The sequence below is a fragment of the Colletes gigas genome, unplaced genomic scaffold, assembly GCF_013123115.1.
Source record: "Colletes gigas isolate AHSC1104 unplaced genomic scaffold, ASM1312311v1 Colletes_gigas_Sc00018, whole genome shotgun sequence".
Lineage (NCBI taxonomy): Eukaryota > Metazoa > Arthropoda > Insecta > Hymenoptera > Colletidae > Colletes > Colletes gigas.
The window spans coordinates 1,198,696-1,222,581 of NW_025106647.1; the positions used below are offsets into that span (position 1 = coordinate 1,198,696).

Here is a 23,886-nt window from a genome sequence, read left to right on the forward strand (position 1 = left end):
TCGTACGATTACAATTTTATTCCGCACTTTTAACCTACTTTTTTTCTGTTAAATCATCCTCCTTCCGATTGTACCATTATTATTATTGTTATTTGTATGTTAGTCTAGGTAGAAGCAGTGAATATTCAAATTTAATTATCCAGAAATTGAAACATTACGCAAGAAACTTTTACTCTAAGTAGAAATATCGCATAATAGTCGGACGAACCAGAGAAATCGTATTCATTCCCACTAATATTTAAATTCAATTACGATGAATACAAAGCATTATTGAACAAAATTCTACTTCTTCGACTTATTCTTCCTCGTAGAATTGCCCACTAATCGGTTATACCACGATTATTTGAATATCAGTCCAAGTAGAAACAATGCAATATATGGTCAGAAGTACAAATTTTCAAATGTAATTATCTCGAAAATGAAGCATCGTATGAAAATTTTATTTTACATTTTCGGCTTATTTTCCCTCATAGAATCACCCACTAATCGGTTATACCATGATTATTTGAATATCAGTACAAGTAGAAACAATGCAATATATGGTCAGACGTACAAATTTTCAAATATAATTATCTCGAAAACGAAGCATCTTGCGAACTAATTGTACTGTACGTTTGCGACTTATTTTATCACGTAGAATCATCCTTTACCTGGTTTTATTTGTATTACATGGACATCAGCCTAAGTATAATAGAAACAGTGCGGTATGATCAGAGGAGTCGAAGAAAATCCTAATATTCTTTTAACTTATATTCTAGTTTGTGGTCGAGTATTAAACTAAAACTTACTCGGAGAAATTTATTATTAACCGCAAGTGAATTATTAATAATTACAGCAGAAATACAGTTTTAGTTCTCGAATTGTTTAACCTCGAGTATTACTCGTCGACCTTATTGATACTTTTGCATACAATATCCCTTAACTTTCAAGTATTTTATACAGCTGCACGAACAAATCTGGCACAAATAATACGACAATTTGCATCGAAAGCTTGGAAACCACGATTTACTATTCCCGAAGCGTGCACGTTGATTAATGGGGAAATTTTCGTATTCGAACTCGAACTTTTAGACCGCAAGTTGTAAGCTGCCGCAATATATACTCGTAGAAGAAACTTCCGCAGCAAGTTTAATATCCGTGAAACTGGCACGCAAATTTCAGTGAATGTCGCGACCTGTCTGCGATCCCGACGATCTGTTTCAGCGGTGCAAGTTTTCAATGTATCCGACATATACAGGATGTCCCACTTAACACGACCGGCTTAAAAATACATTTGTTCTCGACGAAGGGGTCGAAATTTCACAGGGAAACATTATTTTCTCCAAACTACTTGAAAAGTCAATTTTAAAAACTATCTTTGTTTTGGAATCTTGATAAAATATTTGTGCATTATATCTGGCCACTCGAACCAAACAAAATTGATTTACCAAGATGGTCCGTTTTAAAGAATAAAATAATTTTGTCTGAGTGTGAAGCATAACAATAAAAAAATTGAAATCTTTCGATGAAATCTTCAAGTTCTGGGAGCAGAAATTGCGAGATACCGAATTCTCGTTCATAAAGTTTCCCCAGCAGGAAATGTTATGTATTGTTGGTGGCTCGATATCGCGGAGGAAATACTAGCTCCGGAAGTCCCAAGAGCTCAGAATGATACCGAGAACCTTTTTCATACGAGCGAACTGTTTTATCCGAGTAATCCAGAAAAGCTTTTTCCATCGATGCGCTTTCTCCCTTGATCTGGATGTTGCAACGCGGATCGTGATCATTTCATTTGCGGCAAATTAACGTTTCGACGTCCGGTTGAATCATTAAACTCTGAACTTCCGAGTGGAGGAAAAGTATCGTCCAAAATCGATCGATAACAAAGATAATTTTTATCGATTCCACCACATGAGAATTTCCAGTTTTTTAATGGTTTCTTGGATATTTTTGTTAAAAATGATAAATTACAATGAATCTAGTGACCTAAAATAATACACGTGTAATAAAAAATTATGAAGATATCAAGTTTCTTAAGTTATTGGAAACTGACAATTTTCTATAAAAGAAAAAATAAATTTAGAAATTTTTGAAAATTACTGTTTTCATCCTAGTAATATAAACGGTGGTGTCTTATCGTTTTGGTCGGTTGATACCAGTCGGAAGTTGGAGTCGTACGCGTATAAGAAACCGGAGACACGGCAGCGAAAAACAAAATGGTCGCTGACGACAGCAACATCGCTAGCCTTGCTGCAAAGTAGTCTGCAATGGACAATCGCGAGCGTGACAATGTGCAGACTCGGACAATGTTCGGTCGATTGGTCTGCAGATGTTGGTGCAGTGGAAACTAGCATGGAAACTTCCCCCAAGAACTTTCCTGGAAACCACCTAGGGTGCATCGATCCCGGAATCATCGATCCTCCACTAAAGGACGATCATTCTTGGTTCACTGACTGGAATAACTGTCTAGGATAAACAGTTTACGAAATATTCGGCATTCCTAGTCGAATTTCATGGAGAATAAGCTATCAACAACTCCTGTAACAATTCCTTTAATCCTATTATTCTACCATTTTCTTTTTTTCAAAGAAATTATTGTATTATAGCTATTACACAGTATGTCGGGAAAATAACGGAACTTTTTAAATTAAAGAAGAAAATTAGTTATTTTGCCAAAATTATTTTTTTTTATTCAAGATACATCCCTTCTGCATCAATACACCGCTGGGTACGTTCGATTAGTGCCAGCATAGATTTTTTTATATCATTTTGCGGAATCGCCTCAATGACTCTTGTCACGGCGCCTTGGACTTGTGTAACACTGTCATAAAACGTTCCTTTCATGGCTAGTTTGAGTTTTGGGAATAGAAAATAATCACATGGAGATAAGTCCGGCGAATACAGAGGATGTTGGAGCACACAGACCTGTTTTTTCACCAAAAATTCACGAACAGCGACAGTCTTGTGCGATGGTGCATTATCGTACCAACTTCCTGGCGCGCGATATTCGGGCCTCACTCGAACGATTTTTTCCCCCAAACACTCCATAACACCCAGATAATATTCACCATTGACATTTTTACCCTGTGGAACGAATTCCCGAAGTATAATACCTTTAGAATCATAAAAACAGATCAACATTGTCTTCTCTCGTGACTTCTGGAATCGCAATTTCTTCGATTTCGGAAAGTCTGAGGACTTCCACGTTGCACTTTGGCGCTTTGTTTGTGGATCGTACTTGAAGCACCAAGTCTCGTCTCCAGTCACATCGATTCAGGAATGTGCAGTTCCGTCTGGCTGTTTTAATAAGATCTTTGCAATGTTCAACGCGAGCAATCTGTTGGTCCTCATTTAATGCGTGAGAAACAAATCGAGCACAGACTTTCCGATTGTTTAAGTCCTTCGTCAAAATTTCGTGAATCATGTCTTTAGTCGTATTTAATACGTCTACCAACCATCTCACACTTGAAGTCGCATCGTTGGTAAGCATTTCACGCACTTTATCCACCAACTCATCGCGATTTTTCTTTTTTGGCCGGCCTGGCTTTGGCTCATCTTCCAAATCATCACGACCGTCCTGGAATTGTTTATACCATTCGAACACACGTGTACGGGATAAACAATCATCACCATAAACTTTTTTCATCAATTCAAATGTTCCTGTAAAAGTTTTTCCGAGCTTGAAACAAAATTTAATATTTGCTCTCTGTTCTATTGTGTTTCTGCGACGAAGTGACACAAGGTACTGGCACTTTAACCGTTATAATTTGACAATCCGTTAGTCGATTCCAATAATGATGCTTTTGTTTTGTAAAAGAAATATACAGCTTTCAGGTTACATATTGTTTCAATAGATGGCATTAGTAGTTTTCATTAAATTTAAAAAGTTCCGTTATTTTCCGACATACTGTGTATATTCAAGGTTTGAAGACGCATAAAGGGGGAGGAGTGCAATAAAATTAATAAAATTCCCTGAGAAACCTGACAACTAGATGTAAATTATTTTACGTACGTAAATTATTCGCTCCGTGACCTCTCCGAAATACTTAAGGGTGAACCCAACCCCCAAAGTCTATAATATGAATTTTATTAATTTTTTTTCGCAGATTTCTGAGCATATTTAAACGATTGGGTGCAACCGGAAGCCAAGGTGCGAATTAAATTTATATAAAATTTTATTCAGGTTGAAATATATATCGAACAATAGTTACTGGTATATTTATAGTTATTATAACCGAGAATTATAATACATCACGTATACAAATATAGGTTTATTTTTAGAAAATTTAAATGGCTGGAATATTTCAACAAGGAACAAATTGCACAAAAGTTCGACAGAGGTGATTAGATTTCCCTTAGGAATATACTGCGATAATAAAGTAGGAAGTTGCCTAACTTGGTTAATTTAACGAAATCAAATCACTGAAATGCTGTTATCAGTTCTGAAATTGTGTGAGACTTGGCGCATCTGGTATATTACAGTGGAAACACATGGCAGAGTTTCCTACTTGCACCCTTGTAATCGATGTGTCATTAACGGAATACACCAGATCCAGTTGGTTACAGCGTATCAGATCAAATGTGTTTGAATTTAATGGTTAATTTCAAAAGCTCGTCGATGTCACTAAATATGAAAACAATCTACGCTAATTGGAAATAAATAAGACGTGTCCGTGTGGAACATAACACGAAAACAATTCTATGCTTTCAACCGTAAAATTGAAAGTAGTTAACCATACGATAAATCAGGCAAAACCATGCTATTTACTATGTTTGTTGCAAAGGAAAATTTAAATAGTCAATCTCGAAACCTCCTGGATGTCAATAAATTAGTTTGAAGTAAATAAAATTGTAAGTAGTTAAGAATACGATAAATCAAACAAAACCATGTTATTTACTATGTTTGTTGCAAAGGAAAATTTAATAGTCAATTTTGAAAGTTCGTCGATACGACTCTCTATAAAAATGATCTAGATTTCGTTTTATTAATTAATTTTAGTTTTCTTATTAATGAATGAATGAACTTGTTCCTTGTGAATCGCAATGATAACGATTGAATGATAAATCGCACCTATGCAGCAAAGCAATCCGAAATTATTTCCAACTGGCTCAACACCTAATCCTGACGCTGCAGATGAACGAACAACTTCCTCGTAATTTGCGGAAGCGATCGATTTCATGGAGGTACGCATTATTCGTGCAATCTTCCGGCAACAGTCGTTGTTTAAGTTGAGCTCCAGCAACAAGAATACGTTGTTATGTGCAATTGAATTTTCATTAACACTTATTATTGTCGAAAAAACCTCGTTAACAATTTATAATATTTTATTCCAATTGCTTTTAGTCACAATTCATTTCAATAATTTTCTAGCAAAGGTTCTTAATTGTACACGATTAAAAATAACACGAATAAGGTCGTGTTTGGACTTATTATCGTCTAGAAAACTTCGTTACTCGTTTATAATTTTTTTACAGGGATACAATGAGGAGTATAAAAGTTGTTAGTTTACATTAGTAGTTGCCACGTTGGCTTTGGAGTTCAGCCAGCCGGTATTTAAATCTATGGGCGCTCGAGTCGTCGGGTCTCTCGCGTTGAAGAAAAAAAAATAGTAATGGCGATGATACCGCGTCACAGAGGGGATTGACGTTGAAGTACTGTAATCTGAACACGGCCGTATTTCGTCTCATTTTAATTGAGAAAACCCAGCCGATCCATTGGTAATATTCTTACCAAAATACAATGACAAAATATAATTTTAAAAACGAGTCATCACACAAAGGGATTTATAATAATAACTGTCCCCATTTAAGTATTTTTTTTCTTTAATATACTCTTCATACCTTAATCAGAGAAATCCTAGTACATCCATTAGTAATATTCTCACGAAAATACATCAAATATAATTTTAAAACCAAGCCAACAGATAAAATTATTTTTAACAACTGTCCTCATTTAAGAATTTTATTTTTAATATACTCTTCATATTTTAATCGAGGAAATCTTAGTCGATCCATTGATAATACTTTCATGAAAATATGATATTAAAATCTAGAGATTAAATTAAGGGACTTTTAATGAAAACAGTCTTATTTTACGAAATCGTAATTATTTCTATCAACTAATCTCACGATGATATAATACAAAATACAGTGTTATTTCTCGTGAAAATACTAACATTTTTTCATACAACGTTCTGTTCATGAAATAATCGCAATTTTTCTGATGCGTCTGACGAATTGTTTACTATTATTACTTATGTAGCCCCATAAATATTGAAACTCGCTTTTCTCGAAAACGAAATTTTGCACGTGAAAATGTTATTCTTCCTTTTCGACGTATCTTTTCATTCCGAATTACTGAGTTTAGAAAAATTTTGAAATAATTTGTTAAAAACAAGTTATTGTAAAATTTCCATAATTGAATTCTGATTGAAGGTACTATTTTAATAAATTTAAAAAAAATACTGTTTACCGAATGATTTAAGTTTTCGTTGTGATAAATATTTAGGTATCGATTCGTTCAACCACGGAATCGAGTAGATCAGATCGTTGTTACCCTGAATATTATATGGATCGAGTTAAGAGGCGAGCACGGTTAGGTGAAGTGATGATCAGCCAAGCGATTAGCAACTGTACCCGCTTCAGAACTCTAGTGCGCGGGTTTAATCCCCGATTCATCCTGTCGGCAATTATAGATATATCATCGATTGTGATGGTTGCAACCCTGAATTGTTAATAATGACACCAAATGGAGCAGATTCGGGGAATCCAAACCAATTCGATCCACTTTATCATTACTCGTGTCTCACGAGCGGTAAGAGAATAAACAACACCCGGATATATGAAAGGCAAAACCGATCAGTTATCCGGGAAACATCGAGTTTCGCTTCTTTTTCTGTGTAGTCATTGTTAAAAATCATATTTCAAGGGGAAATAAAGCATATTTTATAGAAAAATTATAAAATAAATTTTGATGGACAATTAAAATATAATAAAAATCGTACAACTTTAACGGAGTTTTATTCTTGTGTGGGATCGGGAAGATAATGACTCCGCTCTGTTCCGTTCCGCACAATTTTATTGTTGCTGTCGTACAACGACGTGACTCGTGGTGCGGGTTACGCTCGACTCTCTGGTACGATCATCGCCACCGTACCAAGAGGCCTTCAAAAACAAAAGACGGTCAGAGACGACGACAACGGCTTTTCGGCTCACGCGGCTCTGGTCGTCTCGTGTGCAACCATCGTCTCGTGTGCAACCATACATTGTAGCGGCTTCGAACGGCTAAGGCGTATGTGGTGCCTTGGCCGCCACACTACCCCCCTGCCAGTAATTGGCACAATTACGAAAAATTGACCGACTACATTACCACTACCATTTACTCTATTATATAAAATACGTTATCCTAACTAAGACTTACATTACAGTATTTGAACAGAGTTGAAAAAAAAAGGAATTTACATGGAGTTTAATATATAATACGTAATACCTAAAAATACATGAAAGTACATAAAAGTGATGGAAAAAAATAAATGGTATATGATACTTATTATAATAATGCGCAAGCCTTAAGTACTACCGCGTAATTTGAAATCGCTCGGGAAAACGTACGCGTCTACCTGAACGCGTAACACGTTGCTGTATAACCGGCGCATTGTCAGGTACGTTTGTTTGTGTGACCGGCTGATTTTCTATGCTCACGGGATCCGGTCTGTTTTCTGCTAGCATATAAGCAGGCTTTAGCCTTTCAATTGATATATTTATTTCCTTACCTCTAATGTTTATTGTAAATGTTTTTTCGCCTCGGCGCACTACGGCGTATGGACCTTCATAAGCGGGTTGTAAAATAGTTTTGGCTGAATCTGTTCGGATGAAAACATGTGTTGAACTGCTAAGATCTTTGAAAACGAATGTACGATTAACGGAATGGCGTGATGCATTAGAGGGACTCAATTTAGAAAAATGGTTGCGTAGTCTATTAGTAAAATCGGAAGCATTTTCTGTGCCTTCCGCTGAATGCGAAGACAAGAACTCTCCCGGTAATCTTAATGGCTCGCCATAAACTAATTCCGCTGAGGTAGCGCCGAGGTCTTCTTTCCAGGCGGAACGAATACCGAGTAGAACCGTCGGAAGTATTTCTGTCCACCTGTCGGATCCGTGGCACCTTATAGCCGACTTGAGCTGTCGGTGAAAACGCTCTACCATCCCATTGGCCGCTGGGTGATACGCCGTTGTGCGAAGGCGTGTGGATCCAATTAAATTGTTCAGCGCAAAAAATAATTTGGATTCGAACTGCCTACCCTGATCGGTGGTAATCCGTACGGGAGCACCAAACCGCGCTACCCAACCGTCATAAAAGGTTCGAGCTACGGTTTGGGCCTCCTGATCGACCATGGGGAAGGCTTCCGGCCACCGCGTATATCTGTCTACACAGGTCAGACAATACCTGAAACCTTCGGACACCGGTAAAATTACTATGTCTAAATGAATGTGTTCGAATCGCGCAGAAGGTTTAACAAATGTAGCCAATGGTGCAGTCACATGACGGGAAATTTTTGATCTTTGGCACGGTATACAGCAACGTGTCCACGTGCGAACATCTCTTTTAATCGACGGCCAAACATAACGTTGCGTTATGAGCTTGATCGTCGCGTTAATACCTGGATGTGATAATACATGTAACATATTAAAAACTGCGCGTCGGAAAGGAGGGGTGACATAAGGTCTTACATTCTTAGTCGAAATATCGCAAAAAATTTCGGAAGACGTGCCAGGCAACGAGACTTTGCGTAATCGCAGGCTAGATTCGCTATTCAACAACCGCTGCAACTCCTCATCCTGGGCTTGCGATTTTGCCAATTCTTCGAAATTAATCGAGTGGTTAACCGTTTCCACTCTGGACAGTGCATCGGCAACGACGTTGTCTTTACCGGAAATATGTTGAATATCTGTAGAGAATTGCGCAATGTAATCTAGGTATCGGAATTGTCGAGGAGAGCATTTATCTAATTTCTGTTTGAAAGCGAAAGTTATGGGTTTATGGTCTGTAAAAATCGTGAAATGTCTGCCTTCGAGCATATGTTTGAAATGTTTTATTGCTAAATAGATAGAAAGTAGTTCCCGGTCGTAAGCTGAATACTTCTTTTCGGCAGATCCTAATTTCTTAGAAAAGAATGCTAATGGTTGTCGTTCGTTGCCGACGCACTGATGTAAAACAGCTCCTACGGTGTAATCAGAAGCATCGCAGGTAACCGACAATGGAGCGTTGACCGCAGGATGAGAAAGCAGGGTTGCGTTTGCTAAACTATTTTTGGTATTTTCAAAAGCCTGACGCGCTTCCGAAGTCCAGGCTATCGGGGTCTTGCCCTTTAAATTGCCGGCTAGAAGGTCGTTCAAGGGTGCTTGAAAGCGAGCGGCATTTGGGATAAAACGGCGGTAAAAATTAAGCATTCCCAAGTACTGCCTCAAATCCTTCGCGTTTTTCGGAAGGGGAAATGACTTTATGGCTTGTACCTTGCCGGGCAAAGGTTGAGTGCCGCTTTCATTTACCCGATAGCCTAGAAATTTAACTTCTTCCTGTCCGAACGTGCATTTATTCGGATTAACAACAATGCCATAATCTTTTAATCGTTTAAATAATAATTCTAAATGGCGCAGGTGATCGGCTTGGGATTCTGAGGCGACCAAAATGTCGTCTATATACGCGTAACAAAAATCGAAACCGCGTAAAATTTCGTCGATAAGGCGCTGAAATGTTTGCGCGGCATTTCGTAACCCGAACGACATGTACGGGAATTCAAAAAGCCCGAACGGCGTTGTAATGGCCGTTTTTCCGACGTCTTCCGACGCAACCGGAATCTGATTATAAGCTCGGACGAGATCTATTGTGGAAAATACCTTTTTGCCACTCAGTTGTTGCGCAAAATCCTCAATGTGACGCACGGGGTATCGGTCGGGAATTGTCCGTGCGTTTAACGCTCTATAGTCACCGCAAGGCCTCCAAGCTTCTTCGCCCTTCTTCGGAACCATATGAAGGGGTGCTGACCACGCGCTCTTCGAAGGACAAGCGATGCCCATCTTCACCATCGCGTCGAACTCCTTCTGGGCAGCCCTGAGCCGGTCCGGTGCAAGCCGCCGCGGCTTGCTGGAAACGGGTGCTCCAGGGGTTGTCTCGATGTAATGCACCGTTTGGTGCGTAGTCCTCATCGGGGTGCCGCTAGGCCGTGTAAGTTCCGGCATCTGCATCAGGAGCTGGTGGTAAATGGTAGTCCCTGCTACTGTCTTCACCGACGTCGTTTCATCCTCGGCTCGTGTTCCGCGGACCGTTAACGACGTGGTCCGATCGACGAGGCGACGATTGCGGATGTCCACCATAAGATCGAAGTGATCGAGAAAGTCTACCCCGATTATGGGTTTTGTAACATCCGCAACCACGAATCGCCACACGAAATCCCGTCGTAGGCCGAGGTGCAGGTTTAACGACACTGTCCCGTAGGTGTTAATTACACTCCCATTCGCCGCCGCCAGCTGGTACTCCGATCTTTCTCGCAATCCGCCTAGCAGGCGGCGCGGAAAAACGCACAAATCAGCCCCGGTATCCACTAAAAATTCCGTCTTCGAGCTGTTGTCTAAGATGAAGAGGCGGCGTGATGCTGGATTTGTGTCGCTGGCCGCCATCAACGACTCCCCAGGTCGTTTCCCTGATCCGTGGCGTCCCAATTGCACGGTGCAACGCACCTCTGCGCGGCCGGACCGAACCGCCAATGGTACCAGCATTTCCCTTGATGGTCCATTTGTCCTCCCGCGGGCCGCTCTCGCGATCGCGATAGAGATCGTCTGCGGTAGCGCGAGTTTGGATTATTTCGGTGGGTCCACCTGCGACGGGAAGATTGCCCCTGGTCCACCAAGGATTCACGGATGGCAGAAATTTCCTGCCTCAAGGAAAGAGCCAATTGTGACATCTTAATGTTTAACATGGCCTCGATGCTCGGGCCCGGCGGGGGTATTTGGCAGGATGCAGATACGCCCGTAATCGCGGCCTCCGTGACGTGTACCCGCTGTGTCATCGTATCCGCAACAGCGTCTGCCAACTCTGCCACCTTATCCAGCGGGGTGTCCCGCTGCGTGGCTAAAATCACCTGCATATTAGCAGGTAGTCGGCCCATCCAAAGCGTCCGCAATACACCGTCCGAAAAAGCCGTACCGGCCAATCCGCGCAGGTGACGAAGAAATTGAGACGGTTTTCTGTCCCCGATTTCCTCGTGTTCCAATAACAGCCGCGTTTTCTGTTCCTGCGACGCATTAAGCCGGCGAATAAACTCATTTTTGAGCGTCGTGTACGGACCCGTGGCCGGGGGATTCATGATAATGTCTCTTACTTCCGCGGCGTGTCGCGTACTTAACGCGCCGAGAATGTACCCGAATTTCGTGGTCTCCGACGTTACATTGGATACCTCAAAACTTCTCTCTACCATTGAAAACCACATCTCCGGGTCTCCAGGACAAAACTCGGGTATTCGTACAGCGACGCGATCAACCGCCAACGGCACACTCCCGGATGTCCCTGCGTTAACGTTAGGGTCAGTCATTTTACCAGGCTTGGTCACAAAAAAAAATAGTTTCACCGCACACACACACCGCGCTTACTATTTGTCAGACCGTGTCCTTTTCTTATGTCCTTAACGCTATACACTTATTTATCTACACTAACTAATATTGTCCGTATACAAAAAATGTCCAAATTTTCTTAAAAAAACTTTACTTGCGCGGCGAGATCACGTCGGGGTCACCAATGTGGGATCGGGAAGATAATGACTCCGCTCTGTTCCGTTCCGCACAATTTTATTGTTGCTGTCGTACAACGACGTGACTCGTGGTGCGGGTTACGCTCGACTCTCTGGTACGATCATCGCCACCGTACCAAGAGGCCTTCAAAAACAAAAGACGGTCAGAGACGACGACAACGGCTTTTCGGCTCACGCGGCTCTGGTCGTCTCGTGTGCAACCATCGTCTCGTGTGCAACCATACATTGTAGCGGCTTCGAACGGCTAAGGCGTATGTGGTGCCTTGGCCGCCACACTTGATTATACATTCTGTGAATCAGATTTGAATTTTGGAAATCAAGTGAAAATAGAAGTTACATTATGTTTGAAGGGTTTTGGAAACGAGTTGGGCGGCTCAGTGTGGCCACCTTCACAGCAGGGTGGTTAAGAATCACTGTTCCTAGCCCGGAATGGGCATATCCCTAAATCCCTAAAGACTAATTACGCCGGTTTCCGAGGTTTGCGCGGAACATCAGTAATTTCATGCTTTATGACCATTTTCGTCATGAATGGATAATCCCCTCTAAATTTCTGTCTCCCTCCACCTGCAGATAGAATATCCGTCCGGTCAATTTATGAAATGGAGTTGTACGAGGCGTCAGAATTGAATCGATACATTTTCTGTGTTCCAGTTTCCCATTCTAGTCGAAATTAAATTTTATGCACGAACCTTTTTAATTTAAAAAAAGGATATTAGAATATAGGAGACTAAATTAAACAACAATGAAAATTATTATTTGCATTTAGCAAGTTGACCTTTCTGTTGTGTCCAAATCTCGCAGGCCAACATACGTCCTCAATTGTTTTAGCGACTCCCTAGCAGACTAACCGACCCCATTTACAAAAGGTCACACATCAGATATTAATAATGGCCAAACTTAATTACTACAACAGCGCTGGAAACTGAGGAGTTTATTTAATAATTGTACTGTTCATTCTTAATTCTTTTTTCATAAGTTTTTATTTTATCGAAGAGATTAAAGTTTGGAAAAAATATAACAAGCTCTAAGGAAAAATTCCAGTCCTCGAGAGGAATAATTTGATTATTTTTTTTTACAAAGTTGCTCTACATTAACGTTTATTCGAGTTTTAAATTTCGCTACTGGGTGAAATTTCCCTCGCATATTACGTTCGTATTTAATTCCCCCGTACTGTTCTGAATTAGTCCCTATATTTAAGTTTTCTAGGTAAACACTAATCTTCTTAATGCGACGTAAGATTACTAGCTTAGCGCGACAAAAATCCTCTATGCTGCATTCTCTGTACACGGTATTAATTCTTGGTCATAACCAGAGTAAAAAAAAACAACCAGAAATGTACCTTTCTACTTATTGCAATTTTTGTTTAAATACTTAACATAATAATTTAAATATATTCCGATATTTATGAATCAATTTTGACAGATGAACGTTAACACTTATAAAAAGTTAATACAAAAATAAATTCTGGTATCTTTATTGGTAATTTTAACAGGTAAATGAAATTATTTAAATATGCTCTGATGTATATAAATTAATTTTAACAAATAAACGTAGACACTTATAAACAGCTAATACGAAAAGAAATTCTTCCACTTTATTGCAATTTTATACAGGAGTTTACTGTACTATATTTTAATATTTGAGCATACATAAACTGTATAAGTATCCAAAGTTATAAAGATCTCAAAAATACTTTCTGAAAACAATTTCGCTTCTTCCTTTGCGTTTACTTTAAGTTTCTCAATGTTTCTTAGATGGACAAAATGATCTTGTAGTTATGGATTTATGGATAGATTTATGGAATACTTTCAACGGCGTTTAAGTTAGATTTATGAAATGGAACAATGTTTGCGTTTGTGGAACTCTGATATTAAAGCATAAGAACGTTCGCGTTGATTAAAAGTTCGTCCATTGAAGCTTATCTTTACTTATTTCTCGCTGCTTTGGTACCTCTGAGGCGTTTACATTTCACAGCTGTCACACAGTTTCGTTCTTCTTCTGAAAGAACGAATACCGAACTCATTAAAACTTGCGCGACTCCGAATTTAAATTAGCGGTAGATGAACCGAGAGAATTTCGTAAATGCTTCGCGGTGAAACGACTCGAAGATCCAGCAATTGTCAAATTTTGTATCGTTGCGTGGTAAAATGAAAGGCAGTAATTTAAGCATAGAAACTTTTGTAACTTTGTAACAATTATTAATACGATAATTAAATGATAATGATATTTATTAAAACATCAAAATGTTTTTCAGAAGCTTTTAAATGCTTTTCATTAAAAAAGTTTGGTCCTAACACTGTAAAAAATATATAGTGTGATTTTTCGTGAAAATATCAGCGGAAAATATGAAATAACATTTTTTTGTAGAATGCTAGGTTTACGAAATAATTGCACTTGTAAATTTGTCTGGCGTGTCTGACCAATTATTTACTATTTCTACTTGCAATATGCGTAGCGCCATAATTATTGAAACTCAATTTTCTTGAAAATGAAGCTTCGTATGAAAAAATTTTATTCTTCCTTTTTGACATATCTTTTCATAAAATATCACTGGGCTTAGGGAAATTTTGAAATAATTTGTTATAAAGCAGTAAACATTGAAACATTTGTATAACAAAATTTTACTCAGAAATTCTGTTTCAATAAATGTTTAAATAGTGGGAAAATACTTGTTTACTCATCACACGTGGATTTGAATATAGAAAATGATAGATCATGTTATAATATTATAACAATATAATATTATGGGTAAAACGTTGCAATTTATTATATACTTCTTTAAAAAGCTCGATAATTTTAGACGAATAAAATATTCCTTTCCTTCGTGTACGTTTTCTTAGAATTCTGATTGAAAATAATATTTCAACTAAATGTAATAACCGCCAATCTTAATTCATTCGACGTGCTTGACGTCGGTTGACGTTGAAGCATATTCCACTGTTAGATAGTCGATGCAAATATCTCCTTTATTCGAACGCCAGTGGTCGCTGACGTTTATTGTTCCAAAAATACGTTAACTCTGACACCAATTGCTTCGAAGATTTTGACTCTTCGCCGAATAGCCATTAAATAATCATCCACTAAATTCGCTTACAACGGGTCTGAAACGTTTTTGCACTTCCAATCGTCCATTATCTAAATTATCTTTCTATTATATAATATTACAATTGTCATTATTATAACAACAATGTTGAATGCAGAAATACATTTAAAAAAAATTATTATTGCGATACGAATGGAACAGAATTCGAACCAAGTGATTCTACGATAATAAATATAAAATAAATATAAAATCATGAAATGTATGAAAAAGGAAAAAGCAATGAATAAATTATATAACGCGGACACAGAAATTGAATCATAATATTTTTCGCGACGGAATATGTTTCAGACGGTGTTTGATAAACATGGTTTCCATACAGGAACAGTTGACCAAAGTCAACTCTATTGTCCAGTTAGGGTCACTGAGGGTTAAACCCACCGTGTTTTCGCTTTGCCCCCTTGTCTCTTCCCAGATCCCACAGATCGCTACGCCCTTTTGTTTGATTAGGGACAGAGGGCACAACCACCACCCGGAACACTGTTTCTGTATTAAATATGGACGATAGGCTGCCAAACAATGCGGTTGTAGAACATCGGTTTACCGATCAATTTTAGAGGCTTCGGTCTCAAATTTATAATTACTTTATAAATATTATTTGCTATCAATTTCATTGTTGAATTTGACGCGTGTGACCACATAAAAATACCAGGGTATCCTACTAAACTTGAACACAATAATTAATATCTCGAAATAAAAACAATAATAATAAAATAATATTTAATGCTGAGCACATAAACCAGAAATTCTATATCGTTTTACAACCTACTGAATTTAATTGTCAGTTATCTACTGGTAATCTAGATTAATACACATTTAATTTTTTTCAAATTCGTTTTAAATATTAATATAATGATTTACTAACGAATCGAGTGAAAACTATAATGCAACGTTTTTTTTATTTCTGTTCCAGAACTTGAAGAACCAGATTATGACGACGAATCTATGGGTCGAACAGGTGAGTGATATTAATTTACCTCGATAAAAGTCACAAGGTTGGGCGTTATAGCGACGACCCTCTAAAAAATTTGAAAATGCTTGTTAGTACAGTAAAATTCTGATTATCTGATATATTCGGGACTGGGACAATGTCGAATAATTGAATTATACCTACATATGATGTGATAAAACCGAGGAATATAATCACAGACGAGGCATGCGAGTAGACCTTACATCCAATGCATTTTATCGGCCCATTTTTCTGGGGCTCTAGAGCCCTAGTACCATTTTCATGTCACCCGCAACATTACCAACAGGTTACAGAAATGAGATTTTACAAGAGGAAATGAGACAGAAAATGAAATTACAGAAACATTTCTGGCGACACATTATATTTTCGGTAAAGAATTTTTTTCTCGAAAGTGCGTAAGATTTCGGGGGTATGTCTGATTACCAAAAATATTTGTAATTGACCTCCTCAACCAAAAATAATTTTTATGGAACGATTTGAAATTTTTGAATTTAATTGTTAATAACTTTTTAACGAAGCCTCCATCAACAAATTGGTATTCTTGATTTCCGTGTTATTTTGGCCTCTAGAATGATTTGCAGAATCATTTGAAATTTTTTAATTTCGCCGAAAAATGTCTGCACCTACCCCCTGTCGATTTTTCTTACGTTTGTGATATTTAATAAACACAACCATGGGTAATGTAGTAATACAATTTATTAATAAAAAATAAAATATATAAAATTCCTAAGCTTTATTTGTCAACTGTTTAGTATCAACGTCATTACTGGACGCATGCGGCTGTGACTTTTTTGTTTGTATAAAATATAATCCGTAACATTTACCGAAGAATAGTCAGGGTAAGTATGCTGGTTATTCGGACGTTCCGGATAATCCGGGTGCCGGATAATGGAACTCTACTGTGATTCTAATCGATCTAAAAATAACCCTACAATATTTTATATCAATTCTTCATTAAAATTTATTTGCTACAGACGAATGTTTATTTAATTTATATACGCGATTCGCGTTATCGTACCGCAGGTGTACCCGCAGTTTCAGATATTCTAGCCTCTGTTCAAACTACTCGAGGGTCGCTATTTGTTCGCCGACGCGTACTACATAATTCAATTTCGTCATGAGAGAACGGAAACACGTGAAACAGTTATGCGTATTCAAGACGCTTCGAGACGAACGGGCACGATCCAACGACGGTGTACTTTTTCGAAGTATAAATAAATCGAATACTCGAACAGCAATTCGTTCGTATGAAGTTCCAGGGAAATTGGTCTCGAGAAGTCTGTTGTTCATACATACAGAAACGTGTAAAATTTTTTCTTCGCGATTCAAAATTATATTTTTATAAACTATATAAAATCATCAAGATGTCGAACCTTTAAAATTTATAAAAGTAATTTTTCTAATTTTCTCACGATTTGATGAAAAAAATAAATTAAAAAAATGTCGAGATATCAAATGTCCAGTCCAATGCCTGTAAAATATTGTATTGTACAATTTAAAGGAAAATTCACTCGATATTTTTGAGATATTTGTTAAACAAAATTTTGTAATTGTTATTCTGGAGTGCCACTGTGATTGCAACTCGACTGATAAATAAACTGCTGGTGAATTAGGAGAATTGAAGATGGCATAGCCCGTGCGTGGGAGGCGACAGTCATTTTAGCTTTTTCCTGTAGTTACTCGCAGCGCAGTTACTGTAAATTGCTCCGCCGTGCTATACATAATCTCGCGACTGTATAGCGTTCCGTGCTAGAGCTCCGCGCTAGAAAGAATTGAAATAGAAAAGGACGAGGGCCGCGAGAATAAGGCGCAGTAGCAAATGTAATTAAAGAATAATTAAGCGAGACCAATTAACATCCTTAACCTCGCTCCGCGAGCAACTCGAGAAACGTCTTCAAAGATAAATCCCGCTAAATTCTTCACAAGTACACATGCAATTTACGCTCCTGGAGCTATGAACATTCTCGTCTTTAACAGCAAATTAACTTTCTTTGCTAAAAATGTAACGGATGCTACCACGAATAAGAACTGGCGACTCGCAAACTCTACTTCTACGTTTGACCATAATAAACTTCTTTTTATAAATTATTGTTTTCAACGAGAAAATTTTTTCTGGTCAAAATTAAAGATTTTATTGTGAAACTTTTATTAGTCTTTGTAATTCCCTATCTTTTCTATTTTAGTCCACTTTTGTGTCAGTGTTTCCACTCGTTTGAAATGGCTTGCAATGGTTTGAACAGCGTCGCGAGCCACGATACCGTAATCGTAGCCGTGTTTTCCGTTCCCAGACTACAAATTGCTCTTCGTCGCGGCCAGGGACAGGCCTTCAGCAATTTTTCTTCGTCTCGCGAATCCTCGTCCGTCGAGCAGAATCGCGACGAACACGTCTCCGCGCGACAGGGGAACCCATTCGCAGGCAGATGACGATACATAACCGTGCCATATGGCAAACACTTGCCCGGGCGCAACATTCGACGGAGAAACGGAATCCGAAATCGAGAGAGGACAGGGGAGAGGAGAGATTCAGATCGTTACACGGAGTCACATCCGTCTCTGTGTGTACTTATGCGTGTACGTGCGCTGGAAGGTATTCCGGTCGCGTCTCCCAGCGACACGCCATCCTTCAACGTCGAAACCACCCTCTTTAGCTACCAACCCTCCGACCCGACCGTGTGTGACAACCTAGCAGGTACTAGGCAAAACCGGTTTGCCCTCGGCTAGCACTCAGCACAACGAATACACGCGTAACCCGAAGTTATGGCAAACCCCTTCGTCCGCCTCACAGCCGTGCTTTGTTCTCGAACAACGATTCAAGGCGTTTGGTTCTCTCGAAAACTAACTTCTGTCTGTCGTTTCGTTAATAGATAATAGTCCCTTCCTAGGGACCACTCGTTGCGGTCCTTAAACAGGGAGATAGGTGAAATTTGTTAAAAAATTGTAGTTTAAAAGACTCTGTCGTTGTTTAGAGCTTCCTCAGAGTCCAATGAAGTGGCGTGTTTGAAATTCCAAACGTCGTTTATTGTAGGACATAACGCGTCTTTTACTTTTCAAATATTAATAGTACGAGGGTTTAATACCCTCCAAATTACTTAACTGCACGGAATTTGGTCATCTGGCGACCACGTCCAACTTTACCTCTTAGTACCTAGTTTAACAATAGAAATTGGCATACAGTAAAGCCATTACGCGACACGCATTCAATAATTGGTTTTCAAGGGGCATTTTGGGCCCAGATACCTGCACTCTTGTCATCGCGGACGATTACCCCCGTACGAACCCTCAGTGGTTGGGACTTGTAGTTTAGGGAGGACTGACCCACGAGAGATGGGTAAACTCTGATTTGCTAATTAAAACACCTCCCATAATTGAACTTTGTATTTAACCAAGGACCGAACAGGGCGAGCTGAGAATGCATGAATGCAAGAATGCAAGAGAGCTCAAGATTTACAGGATTAGGATTTCAAGAACTTGTACAAATTGAACCATTTATACAGCGTGTTCGGCCATCCCTGGGAGAAATTTTTTGACTGAGGCTTCGTTAAAAAGTTATTAAAAATTTAAATTAAAAAATTTCAAATCATTCTGAAAAAATTATTTTTGGTTGCGGAGATCAATTACAATCGCTTTTGGTCATTACACATACCCCCGAAATCCTCCACATTTTCCAGAAAAAAATTCCATACCGAAAATATAATTTCAGGCTAGAAATATCACTCCAAAATTTCGTGCGTATCTTTACAACGTCATAACTTCTGAACGGATTGAAGGATTTTAATGTTTCAAACGGAAAATAACCCGTATTTTAGTGAAGAATATGTAAAAATTCTAACAATATTGAAAAAGTTGTTCCTTGACCTCGTAAAGTGAGAAAAATCCAATAAAAATTGTCCAATTTTCAAAGGACTATAACTTCTACAATTCTGAATGTATTTCAATGAAACTTTTCCTGAAGCAGAGCTCATAGGCACCTACAAAAAAGTATAAGACAACTTTTCTGTAGTGCGTCAAACAAAATTACTTAAAATTAAAAACTAATTTTTAAGAAAAATTGCCTAAAAAGTGCCTAAATTTTTCGGTGAACAAAAAAATTTTCAAATTGTTCTGGAAAAATTATTTTCAGTTGTGGGGATCAATCACAATCATTTTTGGTGAATAGACATACCCCTGAAATCCTACACACTTTCGAGAAAAAAATTTGTGTAGGTGCCAAAATTAAAAAATTTCAAATCATTATATGAAAATTATATTTAGTTGCAGGTGTCAATTACAATCATTTTTGGTGAATAGACATACCCTCGAAATCCTGTGCATTTTCGAGAAAAAAAATTCAATACGGGCGGAACTTTAAGGGGCTATTCTACCTTGTAGGCATGAAAAATACGTGTTTCTTTGTGATTTTTTTTTGCGGGTTATTAAAGAGCGATTAATTCCGGATTTTGTAGATACATTTATTATATATTTAGCTATATTTACGAATTTTTGCAACGCATAATATCTATTGATTACGCTGTTTTTGTTGATCATCAAACAACAGTTTTTACGAACGGCACCCGACTGCGTACGTGATATCTTGCGAACAAGTTATTCGAAATCCTAAAACCAACGATATTCTTAATATAGATGAGTGTGGTTATAGCATGAACTAGGATCTTTTCAAAAAAACAAAAAATGGCAAAATGGCAGCTATTTTACGAAAAAATACTGAATATTTTCATATATTTGGTTGCTTTTTTGTTAATAAAAGAAAAAGTATTGCATATATCGCAATTATCCTAGTTCATGCTATAGGGAGACCAGTTCTGAAGATACTGTATAAATTTGATGTTGATATCTTGAATAGTTTTTTAGTTATCACGCACGCAGTGCCGAAAGATGTAGTTTCGAGAAAAACAACTTTAAAGTTTCACGTCTAGTTGTTAAATATACCTACGCGCGGTACATTTCAGCAGGCTATAACTTCGTTAGGTTTCCGAATTTCAATTTAATATTTGGTAGACATATTTTCGAGACTACATACTAAAGGAAAATGCAAAAAAAAAAATATCGATTTTTTTAATCCCATAAGGTAGAAAGGCCCCTTAAACGTTAACAACTTCTTAACGAAGCCTCCATCAATAAATTGGTATTCTTGATTTTCGTCTTGTTTTGGCCTCTATAATCTTCCACTAAATTTTTTCCCAGAAGTGGCCGAACACCCTCATTTACACATTTTCTGTTAACACGTTTATCTTTATATATTCAAATTGATAATAAATTATTGTGTTGGTAAATGTTTTGTGCAATAACACAATGTCGCACGTCAACTTAATTTTGTGCGAACTGTTTAGGGGGGTACGCTTGGAGGCTCCAATATAAGATATCCGCCAGATGAAGTCTTCGGTCTGATGGTTTGTGTTCGGTGTTCTTCTCAGTGTTGCTTGTTTGATTTTTTGACTCAATCTGCTCTCTGGGCCAAGGTCGCCCAAAGAGCTAACCTCGCCATGGGCATACCCAAGACCATGGGAGAAAGTATCAGTCGCTGATTGGTTTTGCATTGCAAATAAGCCGGCCAATCATTTTGGCGGCGAAGTTGGTCGGTGGGAGGCGTCATGTAACGGTGATTTTTAATAATTTTTACGGGCCCGGGTTTTTCCGCGAGGAGGCTACGGGACCAGGCCAGCGCTTGGTGCCCAGATGTTTCGCGCGGTACCTGAGTCTGGTCATAAAACATCTAGCACCGGTCGTCGATGTTATTGCAGGTAGTAGAGTCATAGAGCGACTGGATTTGGAGGGCCATGCAGATTTTAAGTGAATTTACTAATTAAATAGCCGCCTTAGGAGCACTAGGTTATAAGCAAAAGCCTTGATTGTTCATGAAAGGTGTGACTCTATATCCACTGACTTTATGAATTTACTGCTATGCTGCAACAGTAAATACAATGAACTTTGTGGGACCCGACATGGCGAATGATGAAAAAACAACGCGCCATCCTTCGACAGTCATGTTTCGTCCTTGAACAACGAATTGAAGCGTTTGGTTCTCTCGTAAACTAGCTTCTGTCTGTTGTTTCGGTAATAGATACTAACCCCTTCCTAAGTGCCACTCGTTGCGGCCCTTGGACAGGGTGAAGGGTGAAATTTGTTGAAAAATTGTAGTTTGAAAGATTCTGTCGACGTGTGAAGCTACCTTGGAGTCTAACGAAGCGACGAATGATGAAACGATCCCTCGAAAATGGTATCGATTATCGGGATTACTCATAAGGGTTTATTACTGATCCTCGACGCGAGGGATGCTGCTGAATAAGGATGAATAAAATCCGCTAAATCCGATGGGCTGCAAGTCGACGGAATATTCTGAAAAGCTAAAACTCCGATGGGGTCTGCAGGTGAAAGGAATTAATAATATTTAGATTGCACGAATTAGTGACTATTTAGCAAAATTTCATGCTTCGTGTAAACTTGTGTCCTTACAAACACTTGCTATTCGTTCATGCGTTTGACTTGACCAAGTCAATTGTGTTCGTAATTAGGATGATTCTTTTTATGCCTTCTTTTTAAGTGAATTCTCAAGTTTACCTATAATTCTTTTTTCATCCGTGGTAAAGAAAATATTGATTCGTCGATTAGTTGGGAAAATAATTCAGTTGACACTATCGATATCAAGTACTACTTATTGTCAGTATTGTCTCTAATAGTGGTATGCTGTTTACGAGAGTTTTTATACGATTTTTATTGTGTTTGTACAATTACGTTTGTCCCGGTATGTTGAAGTGTGTTGGCCGATATTGACAGGGCGAATCGACCACCGAATGTCGAAGGCGAGAGGGACATCAAAAGGAAGATTTTGCCGATCAAAGAGCGAAAAGGAATATAGTTCGAGGCCGGGGAAGAAAGAGAATGGCGGCCAGGCAGTCGGACAAAGAGAAGTACCGATATCGGTGGAAAAGGAAGCGACGATATATAGTAGAAGAGGGTCATGACGCGTCCATAGATAGAAAGGCCATCGCCGGGGCCACTATTGTTATCAATTTATTTCCGATGTATTGACTGCTCGGGCAAAAGGGACGCAGTTATCGATACGCGATTGTGAATCTCCGCGGCTCGAAACCTTTCCGAGCAATCGATTTCACCACCTGTCGACCGCAGACACACGTTCGCGTTTCAAGAAAACGTATCATAAATTTTCCGACGGCTTCGGGGAGTTTAAGTCGTCGCCGGGGCTAAATGTAATTAAGGCTTCCTGGAAGATTAATTCCCATCGCGGGGGAGGGGCCGGTCTAATGAAGAAATTCATTCGCAGCCGGAATATTCGCGATAACCGTTCCAAACGAATCGTTTGATCCGGGTTTGCGCAAACTTAACGATCTCTATGATTGCTGTGATTAATGATTTCCCCTCCCCCTCTAAGAATTTGTAAAATAACTGTCATTTTTTAACTCGAAGCAAGCCAAAGGTATCTCGACTTATAATCGAAGCCTTGTAAAACAGTTAAAAAGAATTTTGCAATTTATATACACATTAGAACGACGAGTATTTTTTAATTGTATAAAGTTTTAGATTGAAAGTACACGCAGAAAATTAATAATGGGAGTCCAATCTCCTCCATTAATTTCCTGTTTGGCAACGCCTCGGCGAGCTTTCGATCTATTTTTTGGCTCGAAAGACCGGGACATCAACTTTTATATTTTCTGGATACAGCAGTAGAGCTTCCAAGTGAAAATATGTTTTCCTTAAAGTATACGGTTACTGGTCCAGTAGATAAAAGAGCTGTCGAAAAGAAGGACGAGTTTCCATACAGGATTTGCACCCTAGAGTCAAGTGGTTCTTCCAAACTCGTTCCTTTCGGATAACGACGAGAGGCTAGATATTCCGAGTCCTAATAATCCCCCGATAGTGGCGTAGTCGGAGGTGAAATCACGTTCATGGTCCATTCAGACCGAGATGTTATAGGTTGCATTAGCCTGGCTACTCCTACAGACTCTCATTGACCGCCCAATGCACAAAGCAATGCCTTGTTAACTAGTCTCAACAGGTAACACCCTCAGCAGACATTT

At 38.7% G+C, this 23,886-nt stretch overlaps 1 protein-coding gene across 7 annotated transcripts in view; it reads left to right on the top strand.

The window, feature by feature from the left end:
* Window positions 1–23,886, top strand: part of LOC122400481 (acetylcholine receptor subunit alpha-like) — a 176,581-nt gene that overhangs the window by 54,695 nt on the left and 98,000 nt on the right. For all 7 annotated transcript variants that reach the window (XM_043401977.1, XM_043401979.1, XM_043401981.1 and 4 more), the window contains exon 2: window positions 15,797–15,841. In XM_043401977.1, the coding sequence (XP_043257912.1) occupies window positions 15,797–15,841 (45 nt within the window). The remainder of the gene's footprint in view (window positions 1–15,796; window positions 15,842–23,886) is intronic.